The sequence below is a fragment of the Conger conger genome, chromosome 8 (genome assembly GCF_963514075.1).
Source record: "Conger conger chromosome 8, fConCon1.1, whole genome shotgun sequence".
NCBI classification, from domain to species: domain Eukaryota; kingdom Metazoa; phylum Chordata; class Actinopteri; order Anguilliformes; family Congridae; genus Conger; species Conger conger.
In genome coordinates, this window is record NC_083767.1 from 46101265 (window position 1) to 46126466 (window position 25202).

At 43.5% G+C, this 25202-nt stretch overlaps 1 protein-coding gene across 3 annotated transcripts in view; it reads left to right on the plus strand.

Moving 5' to 3' along the window:
• Window positions 1-4255: 4255 nt before the first annotated feature.
• The window catches only part of gramd4a (GRAM domain containing 4a), a 51411-nt gene continuing 30464 nt past the window's right edge, over window positions 4256-25202 (plus strand). For all 3 annotated transcript variants that reach the window (XM_061251612.1, XM_061251614.1, XM_061251613.1), the window contains exons 1-3: window positions 4256-4580; window positions 11708-11915; window positions 16280-16397. In XM_061251612.1, coding sequence (XP_061107596.1) covers window positions 4552-4580; window positions 11708-11915; window positions 16280-16397 — 355 coding nt within the window. In that variant the 5' untranslated portion in view covers window positions 4256-4551. The remainder of the gene's footprint in view (window positions 4581-11707; window positions 11916-16279; window positions 16398-25202) is intronic.

A 25202-nucleotide genomic window follows, 5' to 3' on the forward strand; every position in this document is an offset into this window, starting at 1 on the left:
AGGGGCTTTGACTCTTTAAACCTGAATGGAGCATAATAAGTTGCTAATCAGTAGAAATAACTTTTTTAATTTTCCACAGTGATACGAGTAGTAGGAAATACATACAGTCACAATGACGGGTATACACAGCCCCATGGAGAATCAATGTAATTTACTGTGCTCAATTATTTTATGTAACAGAGGCCATGCCCACAACTGATGTGCCAAAGTCAGCTCCATAGGTAATTTTCCTCTGCGGTCCCCGGGCTAGATCAGAAAAGCAGTGTTTAGTTTCACACTAGCCTCCACAGGCTTACCCATTCCGGTGTAGTGGCAGGCGTGTTGTTAAGTTGTAATTCACATTCCGGACTGCGAGAGGCAACAATGCGCCATAGGGCATCTTAAATGCTGGAAATAAAAAGAAGAAGAACAACACCAATTGTGTTTTGCTGCCATCTACTGAACCAGAAAAAAAGTGTCTTTAATAATGTTTACATTTGCATTCATTTACATACCGAGCGATGCTTTCACATAAATTCTAGCCTGACTAGAGCAGAAGGCGACAACTTCAAAACTTACCACGTATTGATTAACAAGCATTATTAACACACTGCAAACATCTTGCCAAATAAAGGCTAGAGGGGCTGGCGAGCCCCAAAACAAACGAACTGGAGGTAAAAAGCTATGTATAGTGTTACAAGGGCTGAAGATTAGGGAATTATCTAAAATAGTAATTCAATAACAACACTTCTGGTATGCGGACATTGCTAAATGGCTGACTACTTGACCACAAACGCACGAATGATGTAGTCCATAACACGGAATGCATAGCTGCCAACTCTCACGCTTTCGGCGTGAGACACACGCATTTGCCTGTACGTGTGTCTGACGCCAAAAGCGTGAGAGTTGGCAGCTATGGGAATGGATGTGTGCTTGAAGCCCTTTTTATTTTGATTGTATGATGTATAATTAAAGTTTTACAAGAAAATGCCTGTGATTTTAGTGCCCCCTACATCATGGCCCATATACACTGGGAAACTAAGATCACTGTGCACGCACTCAAACAAAAACAAAGGTGGCTGTTTTTCTGGCATTGAGAAGACATGTTCTAGAAAGAGCTGATGATGGAAATATGGAAAAGAGGCAGCAACATCAAATACATAATTGAGCGAACACAAGAATCCTTAAATAGGATAGCAGGTTGGACAGGAAAGTGGAGGTTTAAAATATCAGTGGAATAAAAAATATATTTGGCAAAAACAAAACTGACGCCATGACAGGGTTTGTTCTTATATGAGAAAGCACTTGAGAGGGTGAAGGAATGAACATTCTTAGGAATTCCTTTTGACGATAGATCGACATGGAGAGGTAATGTAGAAAACACTGTTACAAAGTGTGAGAAATAATTAATGTGATGCGCTGCCTATCAGGGAACCCATGGGCTGCTGGCCACGGTACTCAAGTAATGATTTATAGAGCCGTGTTAAGATCAGCAGTAGATTATGGGTGGACAGCCTATGGCACAGCAGCCAAATCTATCCTTAAAAAAAACTGTATGTAGTCCTGGAAAAGGCACTGTTATGGGGCCTTCTGTATAACCTAAATTCTGGCATTACTGGTAATGGTGGAGGAAGTCCCAGTCAGGTGTAAAAGACTAGTCATACACGATCCAATTAAACCCAGAATGGGCATAGGGGCAGCATCCAGGAAAATTACTCCTCCAAGATGCATGGAAAGTTTTATCTGCAAGATGAAAGAAGAAGTGGAGGGGGTGATGGGGTGAGGTAAAGGTGGCTCCATCAGCACACTTGTAATAGATCTATCTATCTAAAGATAAGAATGGAGAATAGGGCAAACATATGGGAATGGTGCAGGAAAGATGGGAACATAACCTGGGAAATGTCTACAGATTTATACAGATGGCACTCACAATCCTAAAAGTGGGAAATCAGGTTTCGCTGTCCATAACCTTGCCTTTCATGTGTAGACCGCTGTCTAAATGGGTTTCTGACTTTACAACTGAATTGAGACAACATGATCTGGGTGTCACAGTGGGTTGAGGATGTGAAACCACAGCAAGCACTCATATGCTCAGACCCAGCCTCTGTTCTCATGACCCTTAGGGGAGGGAAATGATGTACCTGTCCTGTCCTTATGATAGAGCTCTTCAGTTAAGCATTATTAACACATTGTACACAATTGATGGGCAGAGCAAAGCTTTCAGAAGTACTGACACCGGTGAAGTGATTGCCTTGGTTGAAGTGTTTGTCATAAAGCATTTGACAATAGCCTCTCCAGTGACATCTCCAGGCCAATACATATGACTGATATTGCTCTCCACAGTGGTGATAACTTGAAATTAACACTACACCTTGACTCTTGACTGTAAAATTCAGTTAATTTTATCTGGACAAAATCTGAAACGCACTATCAAATGTCTCTCTCCTCGAAAACCTGGGAATTGTTTGAACCATCATTTGGAAAGTAGGAGGAAGGAGCTGATCTGGAATGAGAGGTTTTGCACAAATGGGCTACACAGGAATACGTGTTTTTTCACGTAGCCTGCACATAAATGTGGGAATATGTGATTGAAAGAATCTCTGATCTCAGATCAGTCGTAGCTGATCGTTATCGTTTGAGCATGTATTAGTTCGAGATAACGCCCAAATGACAGGCGTCACTGTGACGAATAAAGCTTCGGTTTCTGTGATCACGTGACTTGAAGTAACGCTTGGAGCGATGCTTGAAATATCAGTGATTTGGAACTTCGACACACTGTCGACCCCTGAGTATCGAGGGTCACATCCCTACTGCAAAACATTTTGGAACATTGGTTACAAACAAAAGTTGAGAGGTTGCAAAATAGAAAATAGTACTATAGTTCAATAACAACAGTGGTGGTGCCAGTGCGTCAGTTAAATGGCTGGTTACTTGACCTCCGAAAACTCTTTTAATTTGCTTTCTATAAAACGAAATGCTTGTCAGTTTGAAACATATCCTTTTTATTTTTTGATTGCACAAGCGACACCTGCAGTTTGCTGCTCTCTACTGAAAAAGAAAATAACTGTCTTTAATAACATTGTAATTTCCAGGCAGAGCTAGGCTTTCTCGTAAATTCTAGTAAGCCTGACTAAAGCACAAGCGATAACTTATCACATTGATTAGCAAGTATTATTTAACAGCGGAACACTTGGGAATTACGCAAGAGAGGGCCTAGTTCCATAACAACACTGGTGGCGCCAGTGCCTTTGCTAAAGTGTATGAAGGCATTAACTAGAACCCCGCCCCGAAATGTATTGAACATGTAGGCATATACCAAATCCTTATGCTTAAATTGGTCTAGACATACAGCCCCATTAGCCACAGTAAGAGTAGCTATACACGATATGCTTAATCACTTATTCCCTTTATAAGGTATTTCAAAAGTGTGAAATGTCCAAATACGCTATACCTACTTTCTAACAGACTGCACTGCGATATAAGGTGTCATCATAAATATGTGATCATAATGTCCTTACCGAAACATTCGAATGCTGATGTAATAATCACTACTGGTAATTGAGTTCTAGAGCACTGACTTAGAATATTGAAAAAACATTCCAAAAAGCCTTCTCTTAAACGTGTTAAGCTGTAAGATCAGAAATGCTGATGTAACAACCAAGCACTACTGGTAATTGAAAGCAACGGAGTTCTAAAACACTAACTTGAAAAAAACAAACAAAAACCTAGGTTACTCTTCACACTGATAATAATCGCCACTAAAGCCAACTAACCATTTTCTTACACTTAATATAATTAATAAAACAATACAACATTTCGTGCATTTTGATATAGCCCTACTGTACCGTATAACATTTCAATTATAGGCTACGTCTTTTCTGTATCCTTAGGCAACATTCGCTACAGTGAAGGCAATTCACTTTGAACTGAAACAAACCCTTTAAAATTACGTGGTGAGGCCGGATGCCGAAGCACATTTGTCTATAGGAAGGCTAGCCTATTGTCTTCAGCGTTTTGACAGGAGCACAAATATAGCATCGCCCAACCACTCATTTTCTGTGAAAATGCACTTGCCTCCACATCGAGGCAACGGTTTCTGTTGTTGTGTTGAAAAGGTACGCCTACTCTTTTTCAGTTGAAAAGATCTTTATTCACATGAGAAGGCCCCGCTATATGCTGTGTGTTTTATTGCGATGGTTAAATCAACCGAAGCGCCTTTGGCTAATAACCCGCCTCTATCTGTGTCATTAGCTGCGCCTTTAAGAATGTAGCTGGTCACTGACATTGACGAAATTTCCTGGTGTGGAGCTTGATAACTCACTGGAAATCAACAAGAGGGTCTGGTGGACGAGCTTTCCACGGAGGGCAAATCTTCATCTTTGTAGTACCCTACGAAATTAGTCCATACTGTGAAATCAAGCGTCGCTTATGATTACCAAATGGTCTGCGCGTTATGGAGCTTAATGTTCGCTTTTGGATGTGAAGAAGACGGATCTTCGGAGGATTTTAGTGGAAGCTGTCAGCAGGTGGAAGTAGGAGGCGAATCGCGGGCACAAAGCAACCTCAGTGTTAATGAAACTTTGCTACGATTTACGCGCAGGGTAAGAAACTTTGTTTATATTAATTAACGGTCGGATATTTGACTGGTATTTATTTAAAGAAAGCAACAGGCTTGTCATATTTTTGTTCTGCCAGAATTGCCAGGTCACAGCGCAGACACTATTGTCCGTTGGTCGCTCGATACCGATCGTGGCGTAGGCTATTTCAGAAAATACTTTGGTGTGTTAGGCTATATGTTGCTATACACGTGAACATAGTGTAGCCTACGAATTAAACAAGAAGCCGTTTTTCATCTTTAGCCGATACAGTGATGTCAGTATAACCTGGGCATTTGAGCGATAGTTAAGGAAAGCTACATTGTTTTATATCTGTAGCGCCCGCTTTGTTGAAAAGTAGGCTATTGTGCATTGGGTCTGCTTAAAAACAGTTTCATAGTTATGTTGCCATTTCGAGCTAATACCTCATTGTTCAAATCGAAACCCGTTAGATAGCTGATGGAAGTGCATGATTTCGTTCGTACTGTTTGCTGGGCTTATGATTTCAAGAAGGCTACTCTTGCGTCGAAAGTGAAAGTGGGGAATGCATTTTTGGTGGGCGGTGGGTCAAGGCAGTCTAGGCGATTGCTGGGATACTTTACACACTGACTGCCGCTTGTAATGCAAACTTGAATCCTACTCGAAAGGGGTGCTGATTTTGGTTCTGATATAGGGCCTGATCATTAAATAATCGTTGGTCAGTTCTTGTCCACTTCATTATTCTCTGCAATCAAGTTTCTCAGCGTTCACCAAATAATGGATTCTTTGTTGATGCCACCGTTTGGCTAAACTAGTAACAAATGTGTCATTGAACAACGGGCTTCCTTAATGTTTGCCTCGGGGAAAGTTCAGTTGGCTATTGTATTTTGAATCGCACTTAATTTGAGAAATTGAGAAACGGGGACTTCTTGAGCCAGATTTGAAAGTTTGATTAAAGCTGAGCGTTGTAAGTCTGATCCGTATAATCACATGTGCGATTACACTTGGTCATATGATCATATAGCCTAGTTTTCTCTGACCAGAGTGTAAATTACTTTGCAGTTCTTCGACATCCATTATAAACTGTGGTGCAATCACTGAACAAGGGAAGTTATCATTTATCTAGTCTGACAGAGTAATCTGTTTAGGCTTTAATTAAGTGAAAGTTAAGTCACGAACAGGTTCTTTCCGTCCCTTTTCTCTCAGGAACAGGAGCCTAAGGTATAATTAAAGCGTCTCTCCTCTCGAATGAAATGGGAAAGCTACGTCATTTATTTTCAGACGGTGGCATTTAATTCATCACATGAGTGCAAAAATATATCTTTAAAAATTTCCAGGCACAATTTGGAAAATATATGAAATTGTTCCCTATGTAGAGCTGTCATAGAGCAGGGAATCCGGAGCACTTTAGCTGCATGGATTGCGGCCTCGGTCTCTGTATACTTGCGCTGCGAATATTGAGCTGTTTTATTGAATGTCTGACAGCTGTACGGTAATATTGTCACCCAACAAAAATTGACTTCCTTTTAACCACATAGTGTGCAGGCAGGGGGTGGTGGGGTAGTTCCAGAATGAAGCACACAGCCCTGGTGCCAAACAGAACCTTTGGTACAGGTCGATTAGGCCTCAAACCTCAAATTGCATTCTGGGGTCATACTTATTCATTACCACATATATGTAATCCTCCAAGTCAGTAGCTTTGAAAATAGCTTCTACACAGGTTTTGGTTGTTACTTATTTAGTTATTTTAATATCTCCTGCCACTGGTGTAGTCTTCTTTTTTCTCTAAATGCATGTCCCAGCTAGAATGCTGCATTTGCATTCATTTAATGCTGCGAGAATGTTATCCTTAAGCTGCAGTAGCAGGTTAGGTTGTGCAGTGAAAAACACTCATCAATAAAACAGGTGAATTTAATCTGATACACGTCTCTGCCAAAATAGGCCAGGCAGGCATCGGATAATCAAACATTCACTCAGGGCATGCACACAAACACATGCACACACACACAAACACATAAACAAAGACATAAACACACACATAAACACACAAGCAAATGCACATAAACATGCACATGCACATAAACACACACACTCACAAACGCATACACATGCACACAAACGCGCACACACTCGGGAAGCAGACCTTTTCAAGTCTCTATGCATGAAAGTGAGAGGTTATCAATTTCAAATCTAACTGTAATGTGCTTGTTCAATAAAGAGTTATGGAAGTCTAATCAATAGTGTAGCCAACACATTAACTTGTTGCCCCTCTCGACATAGGAAAAGAAAAATGGCACCTTTTATACGGGGTGTTTTGACCGTGGAGAGTCAAGCCATCTTCAGAAGTAGGTTGGTGTTTGTGTGGTGTTCTCTATGAACTTCACGCAGATCTAGGGTAGGTCTGTTGCATGTTCTCCACTGGTCCTGTTCTGAATTCAGAACGCTTGCCCTTGTAGCTCTGATTTAAAGTGGTGAAGCCCCACTGGTTGTGATGGCCTCGCCTTGCTGTGTGTGTTGTCTCAGTTCAGGGCACTGTGATAACCAGCTTTGCTGTCAGCCCTGACTCTTGTTAGCCTGTGTGCCAGCCTGCCCTCAGTTTCTACTGACAAGTGAGCAGGGAATTCTGTGTCATTCCTCTGGATTTGACATTGTGCACACACCCCTTTGATGCTTGTATGCTGGTAAAATGTGTAGCTGTCAGACTTTTGCTGATGACCCCCGCTCGTCTGAGATAAGGTGGGTGTTTCTGCCTGTATGTAATGCGCATGCTTGCATTGCGTGCTCAGGCTCATGTCCACATATTTTCTCAAATATGAAGTGTGAAGCCTTGCTTGCCCTGGTTCTATTGCCCCGACTCCTTTGACTCGCAGTTGAAGCAAACTGCTGGCTTCTGAGGATGGTATCGCTTTTTAAACTGGACAAATGTGCTGTTTAATCGTACACATTTATTTGTCTGACACATTATTTGGGCAAAGTAACAGGCCAATTACAGACTGTTGATTTAAAAGGGCGTTGATGCAGCATTAAGCCCTGCAGCCACCCTGCTGGAGCTGCTACTCTTAGTACCTGAGTCCACCACAGATTGTGTCTGTCTGTGTCTATCTGTGTCTGTGTCTATCTGTGTCTGTTTGTATGTGTGTCTGTTTGTATGTGTGTCTGTTTGTGTCTGTTTGTGTCTGTTTGTGTCTGCCTGTGTCTGCCTGTGTCTGCCTGTGTCTGCCTGTGTCTGCCTGTGTCTGTGTTCATCTGTCTGTCTCTGTTTGTCTCTGTCCGTCTGTACGCGTGTGTCTGCCCATAAACCCGAGTGACTCATTTGCTGCAGCCTTCAGTATTGAGCGGTACCATGGAATCATGTTTATTGCAGTGTGGGTCTGTGCTGTTTTGGACTGAAGATGCCCATGTATTCACACATGCCTCTGAAAATCTGCTGGGCTGATCTCCTCGCACCCTCCTCCTGATCTGCTGCGTGTCTCCGGGGTCCCTGCTGCCGCCCACGCTGGCGGAGATGTAAATATAGGGATGAGTGTGGGAGCGGTGCCTCTCTCTTTCCAGCTACAGTCTGTTAAATATGGCAAGGCTGAAACTGGAGCTTTTACACCGAGGCAGGGCGAGCTTTGAGCCCTGGCCCACTGGAAACACGGCTTCACATCATTAGCAGAGGTGTGTGACCGTGTGCATGCGTGTTTCCTACCGCTGTCATCATACCAAGACATCGTCTGTGTTATAAAGAGAGATAGAAAAAGAAAAGTTGGTAAATTATTTTTGGCTCTGTGAAAGAAACATGATCTCAGATCTTTTTTCTGTACTGTCATTATGATCAGCACTGTGAGAAGGTGACATTGCAGCAAAAGACCTAAGTATCCCTGAAATGAACAAAAAGTCAAACTAATGACTGGTATGCATTACATTGTGACAAAGTAAAAAAAGAACAGGAGAAATTGTTGTTTTCTCTTAACATTACATCCTTTAGCTCTCTGGCCTCTTACCAAAGCATTTTTAAACGATCATCCTTTCCTTACCAAATTACTCTATTTTTAAAACAAATTCCTTTTGCACTGAGCTTCTGTTACCATTGTACTGTAACCACATGCCATTGTTTCAATGCTACAGACTGTCATCCTTTCAAGCCGTTTCTGTAAGCCTTCTTCTCCACACACTTCTACCAGTAATATGATTTGTCCAATGGCTGCCAAGCGTGATTGGGGACAGTCGGATCTGTTTTAATTAGATATTTTGTTATTGGTGATGTGTTTATTATTGATGTTTTTAATAAGCCGTTTTCCACCGTTGGGGCTTGTTCTGATTGAGTTGGTGAAAAAAGTGGCACATTATTGTTTGTTATTAGCTGTCATCCGGAGGAAGGTCTGTATTCTGTGCAGTGGACTGTGTTTTTGTCTTAAGCAATGGCAGCAAATGTTGAGAACTGTCATCTTCAGCAGCATTCATTGGGTGAGGTGTCTCTAGTCTGACTGCAGTTGTGATGACTGGTTTGATGTTCCTTAGTTTTGCATGTCCTTCGAGTGTGTCAGTTGATGTGTGTACATGCGCCTGTGTACATATGCGTGTGTTTGTGTGTGTCCATACATCTGTGTGTGTGTGTGTGTGTGTGTGTGTGTGTGTGTGTGTGTGTGTGTGCGCACTAAACCTTAGAGACTCCTCTCCTGCATTCAGTGGTACTGTAGAATAATGTTTATAGCGATGCGGGTCTGCAGTGTTCAGTGAATATCCTCCTGTGTCATCTCATATCTCAGGATCTGCTGAAATACTCTGAGCCTGGGCAGTTTTATCTTTCTCCCGTGAACTCTGTCAGACAAACGATGGAGAGTACAGTTTCGCTTATCCTGCACTGTGATGCTACTTCTGAAGAATGTCTTAATTTCTTTGAATAATACTCTGGAAAAACACATAGGCACTATACACTCAGTTAGACTTATTAAATCTTCTGATGCTGTAGCTTATCCACTTAGAGTTATGATGCGTTGTGTGTTCAGAGAGGCTCTTTTGTGTAACACTATTGTAATGTGCAGTTATTTGCATTACTGTCACCTTCCTGTCAGTTTGGACCAGCCTGGCCCTTCTCCATAGAATTGCTGCTCACTGGATGTTTTTGGCTTTTTGCACTATTCTCTGTGAACTCTAGACACTGTTGTGTGTGGAAATCCCAGGAGATCAGCAGTTTCTGAGATACTCCAACCAACCTGTCTGGCACCAATAATCACTCCATAGTCAAAGTCACTTAGATCACATTTCTTCCCCATTCTGACATTTTGGTGTAAGAAACAGCCGCATGATTGGCTGATTGAATATTTGCATTACCAAGCTGGTGTCCAGGTTCACCAAATAAAGAGCTCACTGAGTGTATATTGCATTCTTCTTACACCAGAGGCTAAGGACAACACACTGAAAACATATGGAAATTATGAAACCTCCAAACATTATCGAGTGTTCAGAAAGACTGAATTATAGAGTCCTGCCACTCTGGAGGTGCTGATGGCCCAGTTGTAGATGTTCTGCTGATCCAGGTGTTTAGGTTCTGTTGGCAGTGTGAGAGGTTTGGGGTGGATTGGGTAAGGTTTGGGAAGAGTTGGGTAATTCTCCAGCAGAGCTGTGTTCAGAAGGGAGAGGGACAGAAGTGGCGTGGAGGGAGGGTATTGTAATGAGTCTCTAAACTCATCTCAGAAAACTCAACTTTGAGGCTGGAGAGACGGCAGCTTCTTCTTGCCGCTGGACTTTCCTGTCTCTCCTGTCACATTCTCCCCTCTTTTCTCTTCTGTCTGTCTCTTTCTCTCCTCTCTTGTCGGTCTCTCTCTGATCGTCACAGTTTACATAAAGCCCAGATAGCCTGTCTGGGACAGCATCCAGCTACTTGAGTGGGGCAGGTGACCTCAGAGATGGGCACCGCTGGGTAATCTGGGGATTATGAGTGTAGAGAGAACAATGCCTAATCCCTCCCTAAATGCCACCTCATACTGGCCTCCCGTTCGGCAAATCAATCAAAATATCACTTTGTGCTGTTATTGTTTTCCCAGAAGCCCCATTGCTTTACATAAGATGGTAGAAACTTGCTGCTAATTTACATTGCTGGCATATGTTTGTTTTCATTCATCCCCTCTGATTGTAAAGGTGGCGTTAGAGGCAGAATATCTCAGTATGTTACGTCTGTGCCTCAGCTGACAGATAGTACGAGTCAAGATTTATATTGCGTGAACATTTCTCAGGTTGTATAGTGTAACAGATACAATCTAATGTTGTGTAAGCTTTTTGAGAGGGGGAGGAATGAGAGGGGGGTGGGTGAGAGAGCGAGGGTGAGAGGGAGAGAGCACAGCCATTCTCAGTCTTGTTAACTCCACTCATTCACATGGAAGGATTGGCCCATTTTTTCCTGAGTAATGGTGTATTCAGAGGGCTGGTGAGGAGCACTCCAAAGGGAATGGCTCCAAACTAGTCGGAAAATAAGTGTGGGGTTTGCCGATGTCTTTCGGAGCCCCCCCCCCCCCAAACACACACACATATACAGGGACATACACAAGCACCGCTCGCACACAGTACACTCTGTATACGCAGTATGACAACACACACCATGTAAACATACACATACATGCTAGGTCTGTGAGCTCTGTTTCTCTGCCTGTATTACCATAATAATTTCTTGATTCTGGTTTGCAATACATTTTCAGTTTTTATCTTTAATATTAGAAAATTATGCAATTATGTTTTATGAATACAGAACCTTAATTGATAAGAATGAAAGGTGGAGCTTTAAACTCCAGCTTACTGCACTGTGTATGCTCGCCAAACCAAGGAAGAGTTGTGTCCTTTATAGTAAACCCCCCCAAAAAAACACTCTTTCCTCAGCAGACGGCGGTTTGTTTGTCTGAAGTCTGTTTGCCTCTGGGTTCGCTTACTGCATGACTCACCTGTTGATACAAGCTTTCCTTTTCATTCACAGGTAAAGTAATGAAAGTGCGTAGGTGAGGGCTTAAATAATTGAATACAGGACTGTGTCCTTTGATGGCCAATGAGAGACTCGGCTGCTGTTGTTTAAAATGTCCCTCTCCTGCATCCCTGCTTAAACATGCTCACGTGTGGATTTTTTTTGTCCTGCTTTCGGTCTTGTGTTGATCCTGCCGTTTTTGTCTTTATTTATTCTGCAGGAATGCTGTTCATCATGTTAAGATAAAACAGTGGAGCCCTGTGTTGAACATGCTCAAGCGTTTGGACAAAATCAGGTTCAGAGGTCAGAAGCGAGATGAGTTCCTGGATCTGGCCGAGTCCCCCAACGCGTCCGACAACGAATGTAGCGAGGAGGTCCTGCTGAAGCCTCGTCCGTCGCTCCGGGACACGGACGAACTGAGAGACCCTGTAAGTGCTCTCCCATCGGGCCAGGCTGAGCTGCGTCATCACGAGCTGGCAGCCGCTCACTGATTTCAACACCATGTTAAACAAAGCAATAGGCCTGTAATTATTGTGCTTTTTCAGGCTTTTAACTTAACATACTAATTCTGTTGTAACAATCAGTCTCTACTGGTAATGGAAACAAATGGACTTATAGAACACTGAATAGTGAAGAAGCCATTCCAAAAAATGAAACCCTCACAGGGATGAGTGAGATCTGTGGAAGGGTTTCTGACAGCTTTTCTTTTGCAGCATCGCTCAGTTTCTTCCTGGCCCTGCATCGCTGCAGGGGGACTCCTGTTTAGTCAGGGTTACAGGTGGCACCCAGTCCAGGGCTGGTTATCAACACCTCTTTCTCTTTGGGACTCTTTGTGAATGAGCTTCCCTTATTTTCTTGATGCAACTATTGTTCTTACCCCTTGCATTAATGGTTCATTTCTGATGGAGACTGAATGGTTTTGAAATATCTGTGAGCTTAACCTCGAGGGATGTTTGCATGCTTTTGTTCCAGGATTTACTACTTTATTTTTATTTAATTGATTTCACATTTTTACCTTATCTCATGAGTAAGACATTTGCGTAATTGTATTATTTTTTTTCTTTTATCAGTTAAGTTGTTCTGTAATCTGAATGGCAGGTCCTTTCCTTGAGCTGTGCTGTAAAGCAGAGTGCAGCACTGTCTCAGAAGGACATCCGGCACTGATGAGATGGTTAACTTGTGGTCGAGTCTGGTGCCCACCTGAAGCCTGTCGTGACTGCAGCGTGGGCGGTGGCTCTAGAAATGAGGTCAAAGTTCACTGCAGAGGAAGGCTTCTCAGGAAATGCTTACTGGTGTTAATTTCTCACCAGGCTCTGCTCACTGTTCTTCTGTGGCTGCATAGCTCTTGCCAGCTCGACTGTGAAAGGCAATTACTGCAGGTCAAACGGAGATATGGAGGGACAGGGTCAGAGATGTGCGGCCATGTTCTTGGGAAAGTAGTTTTCTAGGTGTCCAATGCTAGGTTTGCCTGTAACTTATGACCACCGATAAAACCAAATCCAATGCTGTGTTCAAAACTGCATACTCACATACTACCCTTACAAAATTTCAAAGAAAGTCTGTGCATAGTATACGAACACAGCCCAAGTGATTCTCCTACATTCCCAGAATCCTGCCTTCATGCCTTGTGCCACACCACAGCATCATCTGACCTCTGACTTTAGAATGCTGCGATGAAAATGTTTCCGTTACCCTGTCTGTTCAACTCTGCTTGGTGGCTTTGTGTGTGTGTGTGTGTGTGTGTGTGTCTTGGCGAGAGACGATACTCTGCTGTCACAAATTAATTTCCCTCTCTCCCTTTGTCTGAGCGTATTATGCCTTTTAATTAGAATCACAGCTTCAAACCGAGATGTACATAAGGAAGCTTGATAAATGAAAACTGCTGTGAGGAAATGGTTTTGATTAAGTTGTTGTTTTCATTGCGGGGGTTGCTATTTAAAATGCATAATGGTTATAACATAAAAAAACATGAGGAGGGATTAGTGTTTTAAGTAGAGATTTGTGAATCCAGGCGGGGGAGGAGCATGTTTATGCTTAAAGTCATGGTGAAATGGAAGTTTGAGTAGTATTAGTTTTCATGATATGTGTACTGTACATGTTTTGGGGGGAATTTATTTTTGAAGGCCAGTGGTTTGACTTGATTGACGTCATGAGGTGGGGGAGGGCTGCGTGCTGCAGCGTCAACGGATATTGATTGGAGGGGGACAGAAAATTAACGCATACGCCCCCGCTAGTGTTAGTAATGGTGTTCCTGAAGTGCAGGGGAAACTGTATACAAGTGTACAATATACATTTTTTAATATACCTTTTGGCATGTTTGTGTGGTTATTGAGAATTGACTAAACCGATGAAAGAGCTCATTTTGATTTCACCGTGACTTTAAGTTCAAGCTTTGTGCTCAAACCTGAAGCACTCGATTCACCTTGGATGTCACCTGCATCTACCTGCCTCACTGGAAAGGGTTACAGAGTTTCTGCAACTACATTTTGGTTCCTGTCTCCACAGATATCTGACTCATAGTACTGGTGGAGATATTAATATCAGTATCTGGCTAGAGAATATGTGGCCTTGACCCTTACCAAAGTTTCACAGAGTTATGAGAGTTTCTTAGGATCTTTCACTGGCAGTATTCCACCTCTACATTGTCTGTATTGATGAGTAATCCCTCCTGTTGGTGGCAGATCGCTTCCGTCACTGACAAAACACTTGTTTGTGTGTGTGGCTGGGTCATATTGACAAATTGTTCAGGTGAAATCTGGACCTATGACGCATCTGGTCTAGGATGCTGTAAGGGGCTACTCTTCTGCAAATTGCTTGCCTGTTTCACAGACAGAAATTAAGACTGGTCTTGGACTTAATTCAATTTTGAATGGGGATTTTCTATACAAAACCCAATTTAGTCCAGGATTATTTTAAATCCTTGTCTGTGAAACCCGCCCAGTATGTTTTCACCCTCACAAGAAACCTATGTGACAGTTCCGTCATGGGTAATTTGAATGAAAATAATTTCTGTGTCTACTGTATTTGTTCATCTTGTCTGATTATATGTATGGTTCTAGGTGCGCAGTGTATTGTTAATTTGATATTTGTTTCGGATGATATCTGTGCGGGATGCATGCCGTATCTGTAAAGAGGTATAGGAATAGGTGCTTGTCCACGTGTGTTTAATGTACAGCCTGTAGGCTGTGGTACATGGTGTGGCCTGTTGGGTAGATCCAGAGAGTCTGCTCCTCTTCCCTGCGAGCTGAATCGCTGAGACATGGATACGTGTGCAGCTTGTTCATGAGCGTGTTGCTTCAAGGAAATACAAGGTCACTTCTGTTACAATGAGCTCCCCTTTTCCTGGATTATTGGAACCTGTCTTTTCTAAAGGTCAGGATTTGCATAGTATTCCTGTGCCGAAGGCGGTAGCTTGCATACAGAGTTCCTGTACCTGGGGCTTGTGATGCAGTATGTTTCGTTCCTCTGGGCCAGGGGTTGTTGTGTCCCCTGTTGAGGTTTTAAAATCGGCCCTTATGTGGACAATGGGTGGATGAGTCATCCGCACTTGCTCCAGTAGCCTTTTCTCTCTGCAGCGGACATGTTCTTCTCTCAGACTCAAGGTCTTCAGCGCTGGATCTCCCTGGAGTGTCAGCTTCAGCAATTGCAACAATGGCTTGCGTTCATTTTATTTTATTCTGTTTGCCTCAGTGAAAATGGTCTATGAAATTCTGAAGGCCAGTTTGTGAATTTCAAAGTGAAGAAGCAAATTGATATTTTTGTTTTTAGATTCATGTTTCAGTTATTTGCAACTAATAATTTACCAGGAATGATGTTAGTTTATTTGAATGAAAAGGAACAACAATGGGGGAATGCAGTGTGTTGCATTCATGATAGTCCAAGAACCCCCCCCCCCCCCCCCCCCCTCCCACATTCCACAATGTCACCTACTGTCTCACCAAGCCTAGAGCCGTAATACCACTGCTCTAGTGCAGTGAGGGAATCCTCATTCCTTCCCAGAATACACTGCTTCAGTGGCTCCACCCCATCTTTGTTCTGCGCTGTGCTGCTACGGTTTGTTTTTAGCCCCAGTTTTCTTTCCTCCGCACAGTCACACCATCCTCAGCCCTCTTTCTTTCTCTCCACCCCCCCCTCTCTCTCGCTCTCTCCCTCCCTCTCCTGTACTCTCCCTCTCTCAGACGACAGCCAGCATAGTGGATTAGGCATGCTGCAGTTGCACTGCCTGTCTGGCTGCTGCAGGAAGTCTGCTGTGGTGTGTGTGTGTGTGGCTGTGTCTGTGTGTGTGTTCTGTCTCAGCGCATGCGTATCTGGGCCACAGTGACAGACACTGGGAGTCTTAAAGGGAAAATACTGTGATGGTCTGCAGGTGCTTTGATTCTGAGCTACAACTGCCCCCAAATTGTAGGGCTCCAGCCCTTTCTCTTTCTTTCTCTCTTCCTATGTTTCTCTCTCTCTTGCTTTTTCTTTCCCTATCTCTCTCTCTCTTTCTTTCTCTGTTCCTCCCTCCCTCCCTCCCTCTCTCCCTCCCTCTGCTACACATGGAACAGCAGAGTCAGGAGGAATCGTAAATGAGATGACTCACTCCGAGACATCGATTCATCTTTTTCTGCGAGATAGCCTGGCTGCACAGTAGAGACTGCACTGCTGTTGTTTTTAAGCCTCAGTTCGCAGCGCTAGGGTAAGCGTGTTGCATTGTTTAGTGCATGTCTACATGAGGATGCGTTTCTCAGGACTTTACCGTTAATGCTTTTCCTCCTTGTGTGTGTGTGTGTGTGTGTGTGTGTGTGTGCAGGCTGGTCCAGGCGCTCTCAGCATGGCTGCCATCCAGGACTTCCAAAGGAGTGAGACGGACAGGCTGAACGAGGTCAAAGGTCATCTGGAAATTGCCTTACTGGAGAAACATTTCTTGCGTGAGTAACGTGCCACCTGCTTGTGCATACGTTTGGGGGGGGGGGGGGGCGGTGGGGGGGGGCGGTTGAGAGGACTGCAGGGCCCTTGGGTTATCTTGCTGTCAGGACACTGCAGAGGAAAAGCAGGGCACAGAGGCTGAGCTTGGCTCTGTTAGGGAGGACAGGGGAAACGGGCAGACACCGCTAGTGCCTGGCGGGACAGCTGTCAGGAGCCGAAATGGTACCCGAGGGTTTCGTTAGCATGCGGTGGGGTTTGGTGGTCCTCCGCACAGCACACGATAGGTAAGCATGCCATATTTCAGCAAGCGCAATGCTAATGCTACACGGCTGAAATCTCGCCAGCTTGCCACGTTGTGGATCGCTCCACGAGTTGATTGAGCCTGGGTCATAAAGCTTTCCTTTTCTAGTTCATGCTGGCGCTAACTCTATATTTAGCTGTAGCTCATTACCTGAGCCCCATGGAGAATGCATGGGAATGCCTGTACTGTATGGGGTGGCTGAATAGCAGATGTGAGTAAAGTGTGCTCTCTTTGGGGGAACACTGCTGCCTTGTAGCAGTGAGTTTGACAGCTGTGGTTGCTCTCATTGCATAATGTGCTAACATTATCTGTGTCTACTTGATTTAGTATTTGGAAAAATACTAAGACCGACTCGCATATCTTTTTAGGCATTTTTCATTGATTTAGTGGGAAGTTTTGAAAGAACACAAAAAGCCAACTTGATAATGGAAGATGAAAAGGTCAGTCTGACCAGTGTTGATCCAGTATGGCCTAACTTCAGACCTTTTATGGACCAGTGGTTTGGGATGCTGGTGGGCTTATAAGCCCTGGCTGTGTTGTGGGCACTGTGTTGTGGGCTCATGATGATGTGGCACAGACTGTCTGTGATGCCAATGACGGTGACCTTTAGAGGTGGGGATCGCACGGCACTCTCTCCACAGGTTCAAGGCCTAGAGGGCAGAATTCTGATATTCTTTTCTAATCTCCGCCCTCTTCCCTGTCATGAGCTGCTGCTACACTTAATTTTTAAGTGTTCTTCAGTCTCAACCGTGTATTTGCACATGCACACCCACACACTCTCACGCGCACACACACACACACACACACACACACAAGCACGTTTGCGGAGGCACACAAACACATAGCCACCGATGTAATGACCCAATTTTTTTTTATTTTAAGATTGTCATTGTGAAAAGCCTCATGTATCGAAGCAGCCCTGGAGGTGAGACTGTTGAAATGGAAGTGTCTCTCTCACCTATAGAGTAGTGTCAGTGATACGGTCAGTGTGTCAGCACTGCTATCTCATAACTACGCCGTGCATGTCCTCTGTGGACCCGGCAGCACTCTAACTGAGCCGGCTCAGCCCAGTAAGAAACGTACACGGCTGGTTGGGGCCCTGAAACCGCCAGGGGCCCCTTCAGTATTATTATAATATATCCTAAATTTGATTATGAGGGTGGCCCGAAATTAGCTGTTTAGGGCCCGTCAAAAGGCTTGGGCCTGCAGGCCGGAGGGAAGGACTCCTCATTCGTAGGTACTGTATACTGGAGCACCCCTGTCCTTCAGAAACAGTAGGTGTTTGTTGCTGCTTTGCCGAGGTTTAATGTGGCTTTCCCTGTCTGTACTACATTAGAGAGCTGCTCTCTCTCTGTATGCTAAATTACTCTTGGGTTTAGAGCTGTTCCCTCTTTGTGTGCTGCATTACTCTTGGGTTTAGCGCTGGTTTCCCAGTATGCTAAATTACTCCTGGGTATTGAGCTGGGATCATATTAATAAGGCATCAGTAGGAGTGCTGGGCTACAAACAGGCCTGTCCGTATCCTTACCTTATCCATTATGAGCTACAAGGCAGAACTAACCCAAGCACCATAACCCTACTCAAAGACCCATGGCCTCTGGTCTCTCTTTGCGTGCTGCATTACTCTCTGGTTAGAGCTTGTTTTCAGCCATTGGGTGTGTTGCTAATCGGCAGTCAGATATTTTGCTTATGCTAGACTAATCAGAAACCTCCCTAGTGGTCACCGATATTATTCTGTATTTGTATTTCTGTTAAGCGTTTGACCATTTGAACAGACTGGGAGAAAAACAGTGAGCGTAAATCATTTTAATTGCGCTCTGTGAATAGTTTTGTTCTATCGAAACACGCACTTCTCAAACCACGATTATGAGCGCACACTTCGGTGACATTATCTGGATGGTGTAATTGGGCCTCAGGGAGCCCTCTAGCATTAGCCTGTAATAGCGGTGAGTGGAGCTGGGTTTAGCTTGATTGCGGAGAATCAGTGAGGCTACTGATGCTGGGCAGATAATGAGGATTAGACATAGGAAGCCCATGGGGACGCTGCGGTTCATCAGTGAGATTCGGCTGGAGTTTCTGTGTCTCCGTTATGCTGGGGCTGCTCTGGGGCTGCTCCGCATTAGCTGTATATCAGGCTGGGACTTCTCTGCAGTGAGCTGTGTCTTTGGCTTCGGCTACACTGCAGCAAAATGTCTGTTAGGACTGTGACTACTGTTTTTGCTGCTGTTGCTGACGCTACCATTGTCATATTGACCTCTGGGAAGCCCAGGATCTGCTTCCTTCCTCCCCTGCCCTGTATTTCCCTGTCTCTCTGTGACTAATAGGGTTTTGACAGCTAGTCTGAGTTTGACTCCCATTTGCTTATCAAGTAATCAAGGGCACCTGAGGTTGGTTGTCTTAAAACAAAAAATCAATGATTAGCATTGGTCTTTCCATTTAATGCACATGACTTGATCTAATTGGTGTCAAATGTATTCAGTACATAGTCAATGAGGCTTTAGAGTCTGAGTCCAGAAACATCTGGTACTGAATGTCATACAGCAGTAGGGGGGTAATATCCTTGTTGATAACTGACCTGAGATCAGTTGCATTTTCATGTGTGGGAGTGGGAGGCAGTTGTGTACACTTTAGCCCAGATGGCTCCAAGAAAGCTGACGCATGTTGCTAAAACATCTTTCCCTTGTTTTATGGTTTAAACAACCTTTATGATGCTAATGCTAATGCTCGTTAAATCTTACTGATGTATGTGCTATTCCATATTTTGTTTTAGGGTGATATAGATTTTAGTTAGCCTGGCATTTTTTCTCCATTAAATATTTAGGAGCACACCAATGCATCCCAATTAGTAGATGTGCTTCGAACCTATTTTTGCCATTAGCACACATCAATTTTCAGGAGCCAATGCTGCTAAAATGGGAGCCCTGAATAGATGGAGCCCTGAAGAGCTTTATTTCCTCTCACCGTTCTTCCTCTGCAGCTGTAATTGCGGTTGAGTGTAAAGCCCGTAATTTTCATTAAGACTCCCGGTTCCTCTTGCTGAGAAGCACTGCTCTTGCACTCTGGCTGGAATGGGAGAGTGAAATGGAATTAAATGAGAAAACCTAGCTAATCTCTGTAACCTTTTATACTGTGTCAGTTAACAAGCCAACTGTGCTCTCTGGCTTACTGTCAGGGTGAGAAAGTGTAGGTCTGTAACCTCCTTGCCATGCTACTCCAGAGCAATGTCGAAGCCCATCCGCGATTTGGACCTCTCCTGTTTGTTATACTCTGTTTGGACCTTTGTTTTGCACTGTCTGTGAGTTTCTATGTCTCAATTTCTGACCTTTTTCTGTGTCACTGCCAGTACCTGTCTGTGTCAGTCAAAAATTTGGGCACCCCTGGTTGAAATGTCAGCTATAATGAATCTGTATATGATCGAAAGCAAACTTAAACTTTCTGAGTCAGGTGAATATAATTCCAGGGCTGAACTTTTTATTCTGAAGTAACTCCATGCCTTCTAAAGTATCTAACTGCAGTGGCTGTTCTGTCTGGTGTTAACTACAATGGGTTCCTCTAAACCAGGGGTCTCCAATCTTATCCTAAAAGGGCCGGCGTGGGTGCAGGTTTTTGTTTTAACCCAGCAGTAACACACCTGATTATACTAATGAACTAATCGTGGTCTTTAATCAAGACCTAGATGAGTAGAATCAGCTGTCTTAGTCCTGTGCTAAAACAACAACCTGCACACACACCGGCCCTTTCTGGATAAGATTGGAAACCCCTGCTCTAAACAGTTAATGAAGATTGTTCATTTCCACCTACTGTCACCTTCGATCAGTCTAGCCCTTCTCTTTTGACCTCTCTCATTTCTGCCCCCAGAACTTCTGCTCACTGGACGCCAATTTTGTCTGGCGCCAACAAGCATTCCATTCTCAAAGATCACATTTCTTCTCCATTCTGATTTCATCTGAAAAACAGCTGAACCTCTTGACCACATCTGCATGCTTTTATGCATTTAGTTTCTGCCGCATGATTGGCTGATTAAATATTTGCATTAACATGCTGGTGTACAGGTCTACTTAATAATGTGTTTATGATTAATACTGAAAACTGGGAGTGTATTTCAGTATGATGGATATAAATCCTTCTTGTGAAATGCACATCATCTTTAAAAGTTATATACCAAGATCATCATTACACCAATGTTCCCCTGTGCAGCTTTTATTGAACAATCGCATGATTGAGCTGGCTGGCTTTATGATTATTTCATATGAGTGAATGCATCAGGGGGCTGTTCACAGCTCACAGTGCTGTTTATTGAGGCTGTTTGTCGTACATGCACAGTGCTGTAAAGGTCAAGCTGGGACTCTCTCTTACAGTTCATAAATCAGGGCCGTAATTATAAATAGATCGTTACATAACCTCTCCAGCTGAGGGGGTAGGTGGATATTGAGGCAGGAAGGCTGTGTCCCCACCCAGATGATTATGTTTCAGATGTTGTTTGAGTTGAATTGCGTGGGTAGATTTTCTACATGGATGTAGAGTAGGATGCCTCATTAAGGAAATATAGGCAGACATATACGCTTAAGGGAGAGTTAATAGTTTGAATAAAGGTGGGAAAAGTTGGTTATGCGCAGCCTAACCTGGGAGAAATGGGGAAAGAAAGCAGTATGGAGCCCTACCTCGTATTTATCTCCACTTTAAGCCAAGGGCCAAACGTCACCAGAAGGCGTTTTGCAGGTGATAACGAAGAGCTCGGTGCTGTTGGGAGACTCGGGGAAGCAGAGGTAAAATGTGACACAGTGCGAGGGTTTCCAAGCTCGAACATCACATTAAATAGGCGATGCTGAAAATAGCACGCAGCTGTATTTTTTCCACAAGGCTGTCTTGGCAAAGTTGTCAGCCCACCCCATGAAAGAAATCCATTGTGTCTGGTAGGTCTAGTGGATGCACTCGCATCATTATTCTCTACTCTCTCAAAATGGAACTTCATCCAAAAAAAAAAAAACGCAGGTCAAAGTTTAAGTGTGTATCACTCACCCTTTTAATAATGCTGATGGGAAGTTCCAGATATTTAAAAATTTAGGACGAGCATGGAGGTTTCCCCCCCCCCCCCCCCCCTTGTCTGTGTGTGACTTGGGGAGGAGGGGGGAAGGGGTTGGGGAGTTACAGTTTCACTTTAAGTAAACACAAGTGTCTATGGCTGAGCCATCTCTGGTGTCTGTAACCTGCCTGAGCTGTTAGGCAGTATGCTTAATTTGGTTAAATGTGACCATGTCATCTGAAGCCAGAAGCTATAACTGTAGTTTGTTACTGACATGGACTCCTCCTGTAGACCGTCAGCCAATGCCAAGGCAACTGGGGGAGGTCCCATGATGGCCGCCTTGGTCTTCAGGGTTATGCAAAATGCCACGGTGATGTTGCAACCTGATCTGTTTTGCACTTCCCAGAATTCCGTGGGAGATTCCCTGGAGATTTTGAATGCTTATGTTTCGTGACAGAGTGTGGTTAAGGGGTGTGTAGGGGGCTTCCTGTCATGTTACCCTGGGGCAGTGTTCTGTTCCAGAGATGTCCTGGATTGAGTCATTGCTCCTTAATGATTGATATGTACAGGAACATTCTATTGAGGCATAAATAGACTCAACAGATTTTGAAAATGTGGAAAATATTAGTGTACCCATCCTACTCCGCGTTAAAGGGTTATGTGCAGAACATGTGTCTAGGCGCTCCAAATTGTGCTATTTCTGCTGGAGACAATGTACCAAGCTACTTTAGTTTACACCTACAGCCCCGCCTACTTGGTAACCTCATATTTTGGTATTTTAAAAAGTTGTTAAAGAGAGAAGTACATTATGTTATATGTGCAAATCCAGTCTTGAAAGTGGGTCTAGCATTGCTATTGAGAAACCTATCCATTAAAATGTTCACGCTTGTGTCAGAGTGGTTTAGAACTGCAGCATAGTGCGTCATATAGAATGGGTAAAACTGTATTGTCCAGCAAAGGTCAGAAATGGTTTCACCTCAGATATAGAAAATGCCCTACAACTACACATAAATCAAACAAAATTATTTTTTTTTGTTTTGTTCAGTTGACTAACTGGGACAAGGGTTCTTTTATAGATGTTGAGAAACTGCTGTCTGACGTAACATAACATAACCGGTGATGTAGGTGTGGTCACCTGGTTACTGTACTCTGGTGAGTTCTGCCCCTCCAGAGGCATACCTGGTAGTGAGAGTTAAAGGTACAATAAGTAAGATTTTTGTGTTAAAACATTGTTACAAGACCATTATAAATCCCTTCCTACCATTGAAAAGGGCTCACAGACATATTGACTCACCCTCTGCCTGTGTTTATAGTCTTTAAATTAGGTTTTCAAAATATACAGTTGACAGCTCGACACTCTGTACCAAAACATTGTATAACTGTACAATGATTCAAGCTCATTGGTAGGAAATTGGTTCTAATTGCCGTAGTCAATGGCGTCAGCGCGTTTACGGCGGGGGGGGGATAAATAGTGTTGTGGTTTGAAGGTGTTATTCCTCTCTTGACCATTAGTTAAGTTCGAAATTATCTGTTGCACCTTTAACCCGTTCTGTGCTGCTGCTCATTTAGAGATTTAGAGAGGTTTCAGATGTTAAAAGCTATCTGCTTTCAGATGTTAAAAGCTATCTGTGTCCCTGTCTCAGAGGGAGCTTTGCATGCAGGCAGAGCAGAGGCAACCTGTTTCTCTGACCGGGTCCTAGGGCCATGAGTTCAGCAAACACCCATATCAGCGCACACATTCTTTTATATGATTAGATATCCCATACTTTGTTCCTTCTGTCCTCTGGAACAGTCTGTCTGTGGAGGTTCCTGTCCGCAGTGGGAGGATGAGGTGTGTGTATTGCCGTGCTGGCTGTGGATGTTCTGCCTTTCCCCTCACCCCTCATGAATATTTATAATGAGATGGTAAATCAGAAGGCTTTTTGCTTGAGCACTGGCGAAGGTCGAATCTTCAATGCTAAGCAATGCGACCTGAATATCTGTTTGGCAGTAAACAGAATATCCACTGTATCACTGTATTGAGCTGTGGCCCATTTTAAAAACCCCACAGGCGATAACTCAGATACACTGTATCACGTTTTATGTAACCGCTCCTGTCCACCAAGCGCAGTGCAAACAGAGTCATGCAATGCGTGGCATAATGTACCCTGACACTCCCTGTCCTGGACTTACAGGAAGAATGGAATGAGAAATGACCCAGCGATTACCTCAACATGGGAAGGGCATAGCTTCCCTCACTGTATGACTTCATTTATTGATGAGACAGAGAGAGAACAAAACAACAGAGGAAATCAATACTTCAGAAACTTTTTCAGTAATGCTGTTCTAAACAATTGCCATCGCAAAAGTTCTTAATGACCTTTCCCCATCATTTAAATGACTGGATTCTGGGTATTTTCACACCAGTAATAATTCCGCTGAACAATTTTTACAGTTTTATGCGCTTTATGCGCTAATTGGTGTTGCAGCTGTCAAGGTTGATTGGATAAAACGGGAACGATCAGATTGGTTTTCATGAGGCCAATAAGATGTTTTTCTGAGCCAAGCTTATGGTGTATTATTGCTGTTAGCAGGCACCCAAGCCTGCGTGCCATGTTCTGTAGAACAGCCTGCAATTAAAACTCTGGTAATTATGCTGCCAGCTTCTTCTGGACCCAAATTCTGCAACCACAAAATGGATGATTGCTTTATCATACCATGGTTGTACATGTCCTTTGGTGCATGAAAGATGGCCCCATTTTTATCCAGAATTATGAGTTCATTTTGCTTCAGTATTGCAGTCTACAGTAGGTGTACATACCTCATGTAACCCAGTTCACATTGAACAGTTCTGGTTCTGTATGGTGTGGGGTCCAATATTGTGTTGATATCAGTTGCTTAATGGCACTATGTGATCTTCACTCCAGTTTAAAGCATCCATCCTGTACATTTAGATTTATTCATTTAGCAAGTGCTTTTATCCAAAGCTAGAATAAGTGTGTAACAATAGTCATAGTAACAACTATGAAACACCGACCGGTCGGAAAAGGTACAATTCTCATAACAGATCAGTTGTCTACAGCCATGAGAATCATATCTAGTTCAAAATAAATATCGGTACAATCTGTAAAATCAGAAACAAGGCATGATACAACAGATATGGTAAACAAATGCCCAGATGTTGAATGCAACCATGCTCGATACAGGTAATCTGTACCTGGAGAGACGGATATCTTTCAAGAAGATAGAGCTCCTGTATGGAGAGCAGGATAAGGGTCCCAATGGTTTGAGGTACGTGACTCCGATGTTATACACGCCACAACCTTCTCATTTGTCATGTCTGAAGTCGATCAGGCAGCTACGGGATATTCCGGAACAGCATCCGGGGAAGCGTTTTCCACGTCTCAATGAAGCCGGAGTTAATTGAGTTCTTCATGGAAGAGTGGTGTCGTATTCCTCCTAAAGCCCTGGAGATACTGAGAAACTCTGTGGCACTGCACGTAC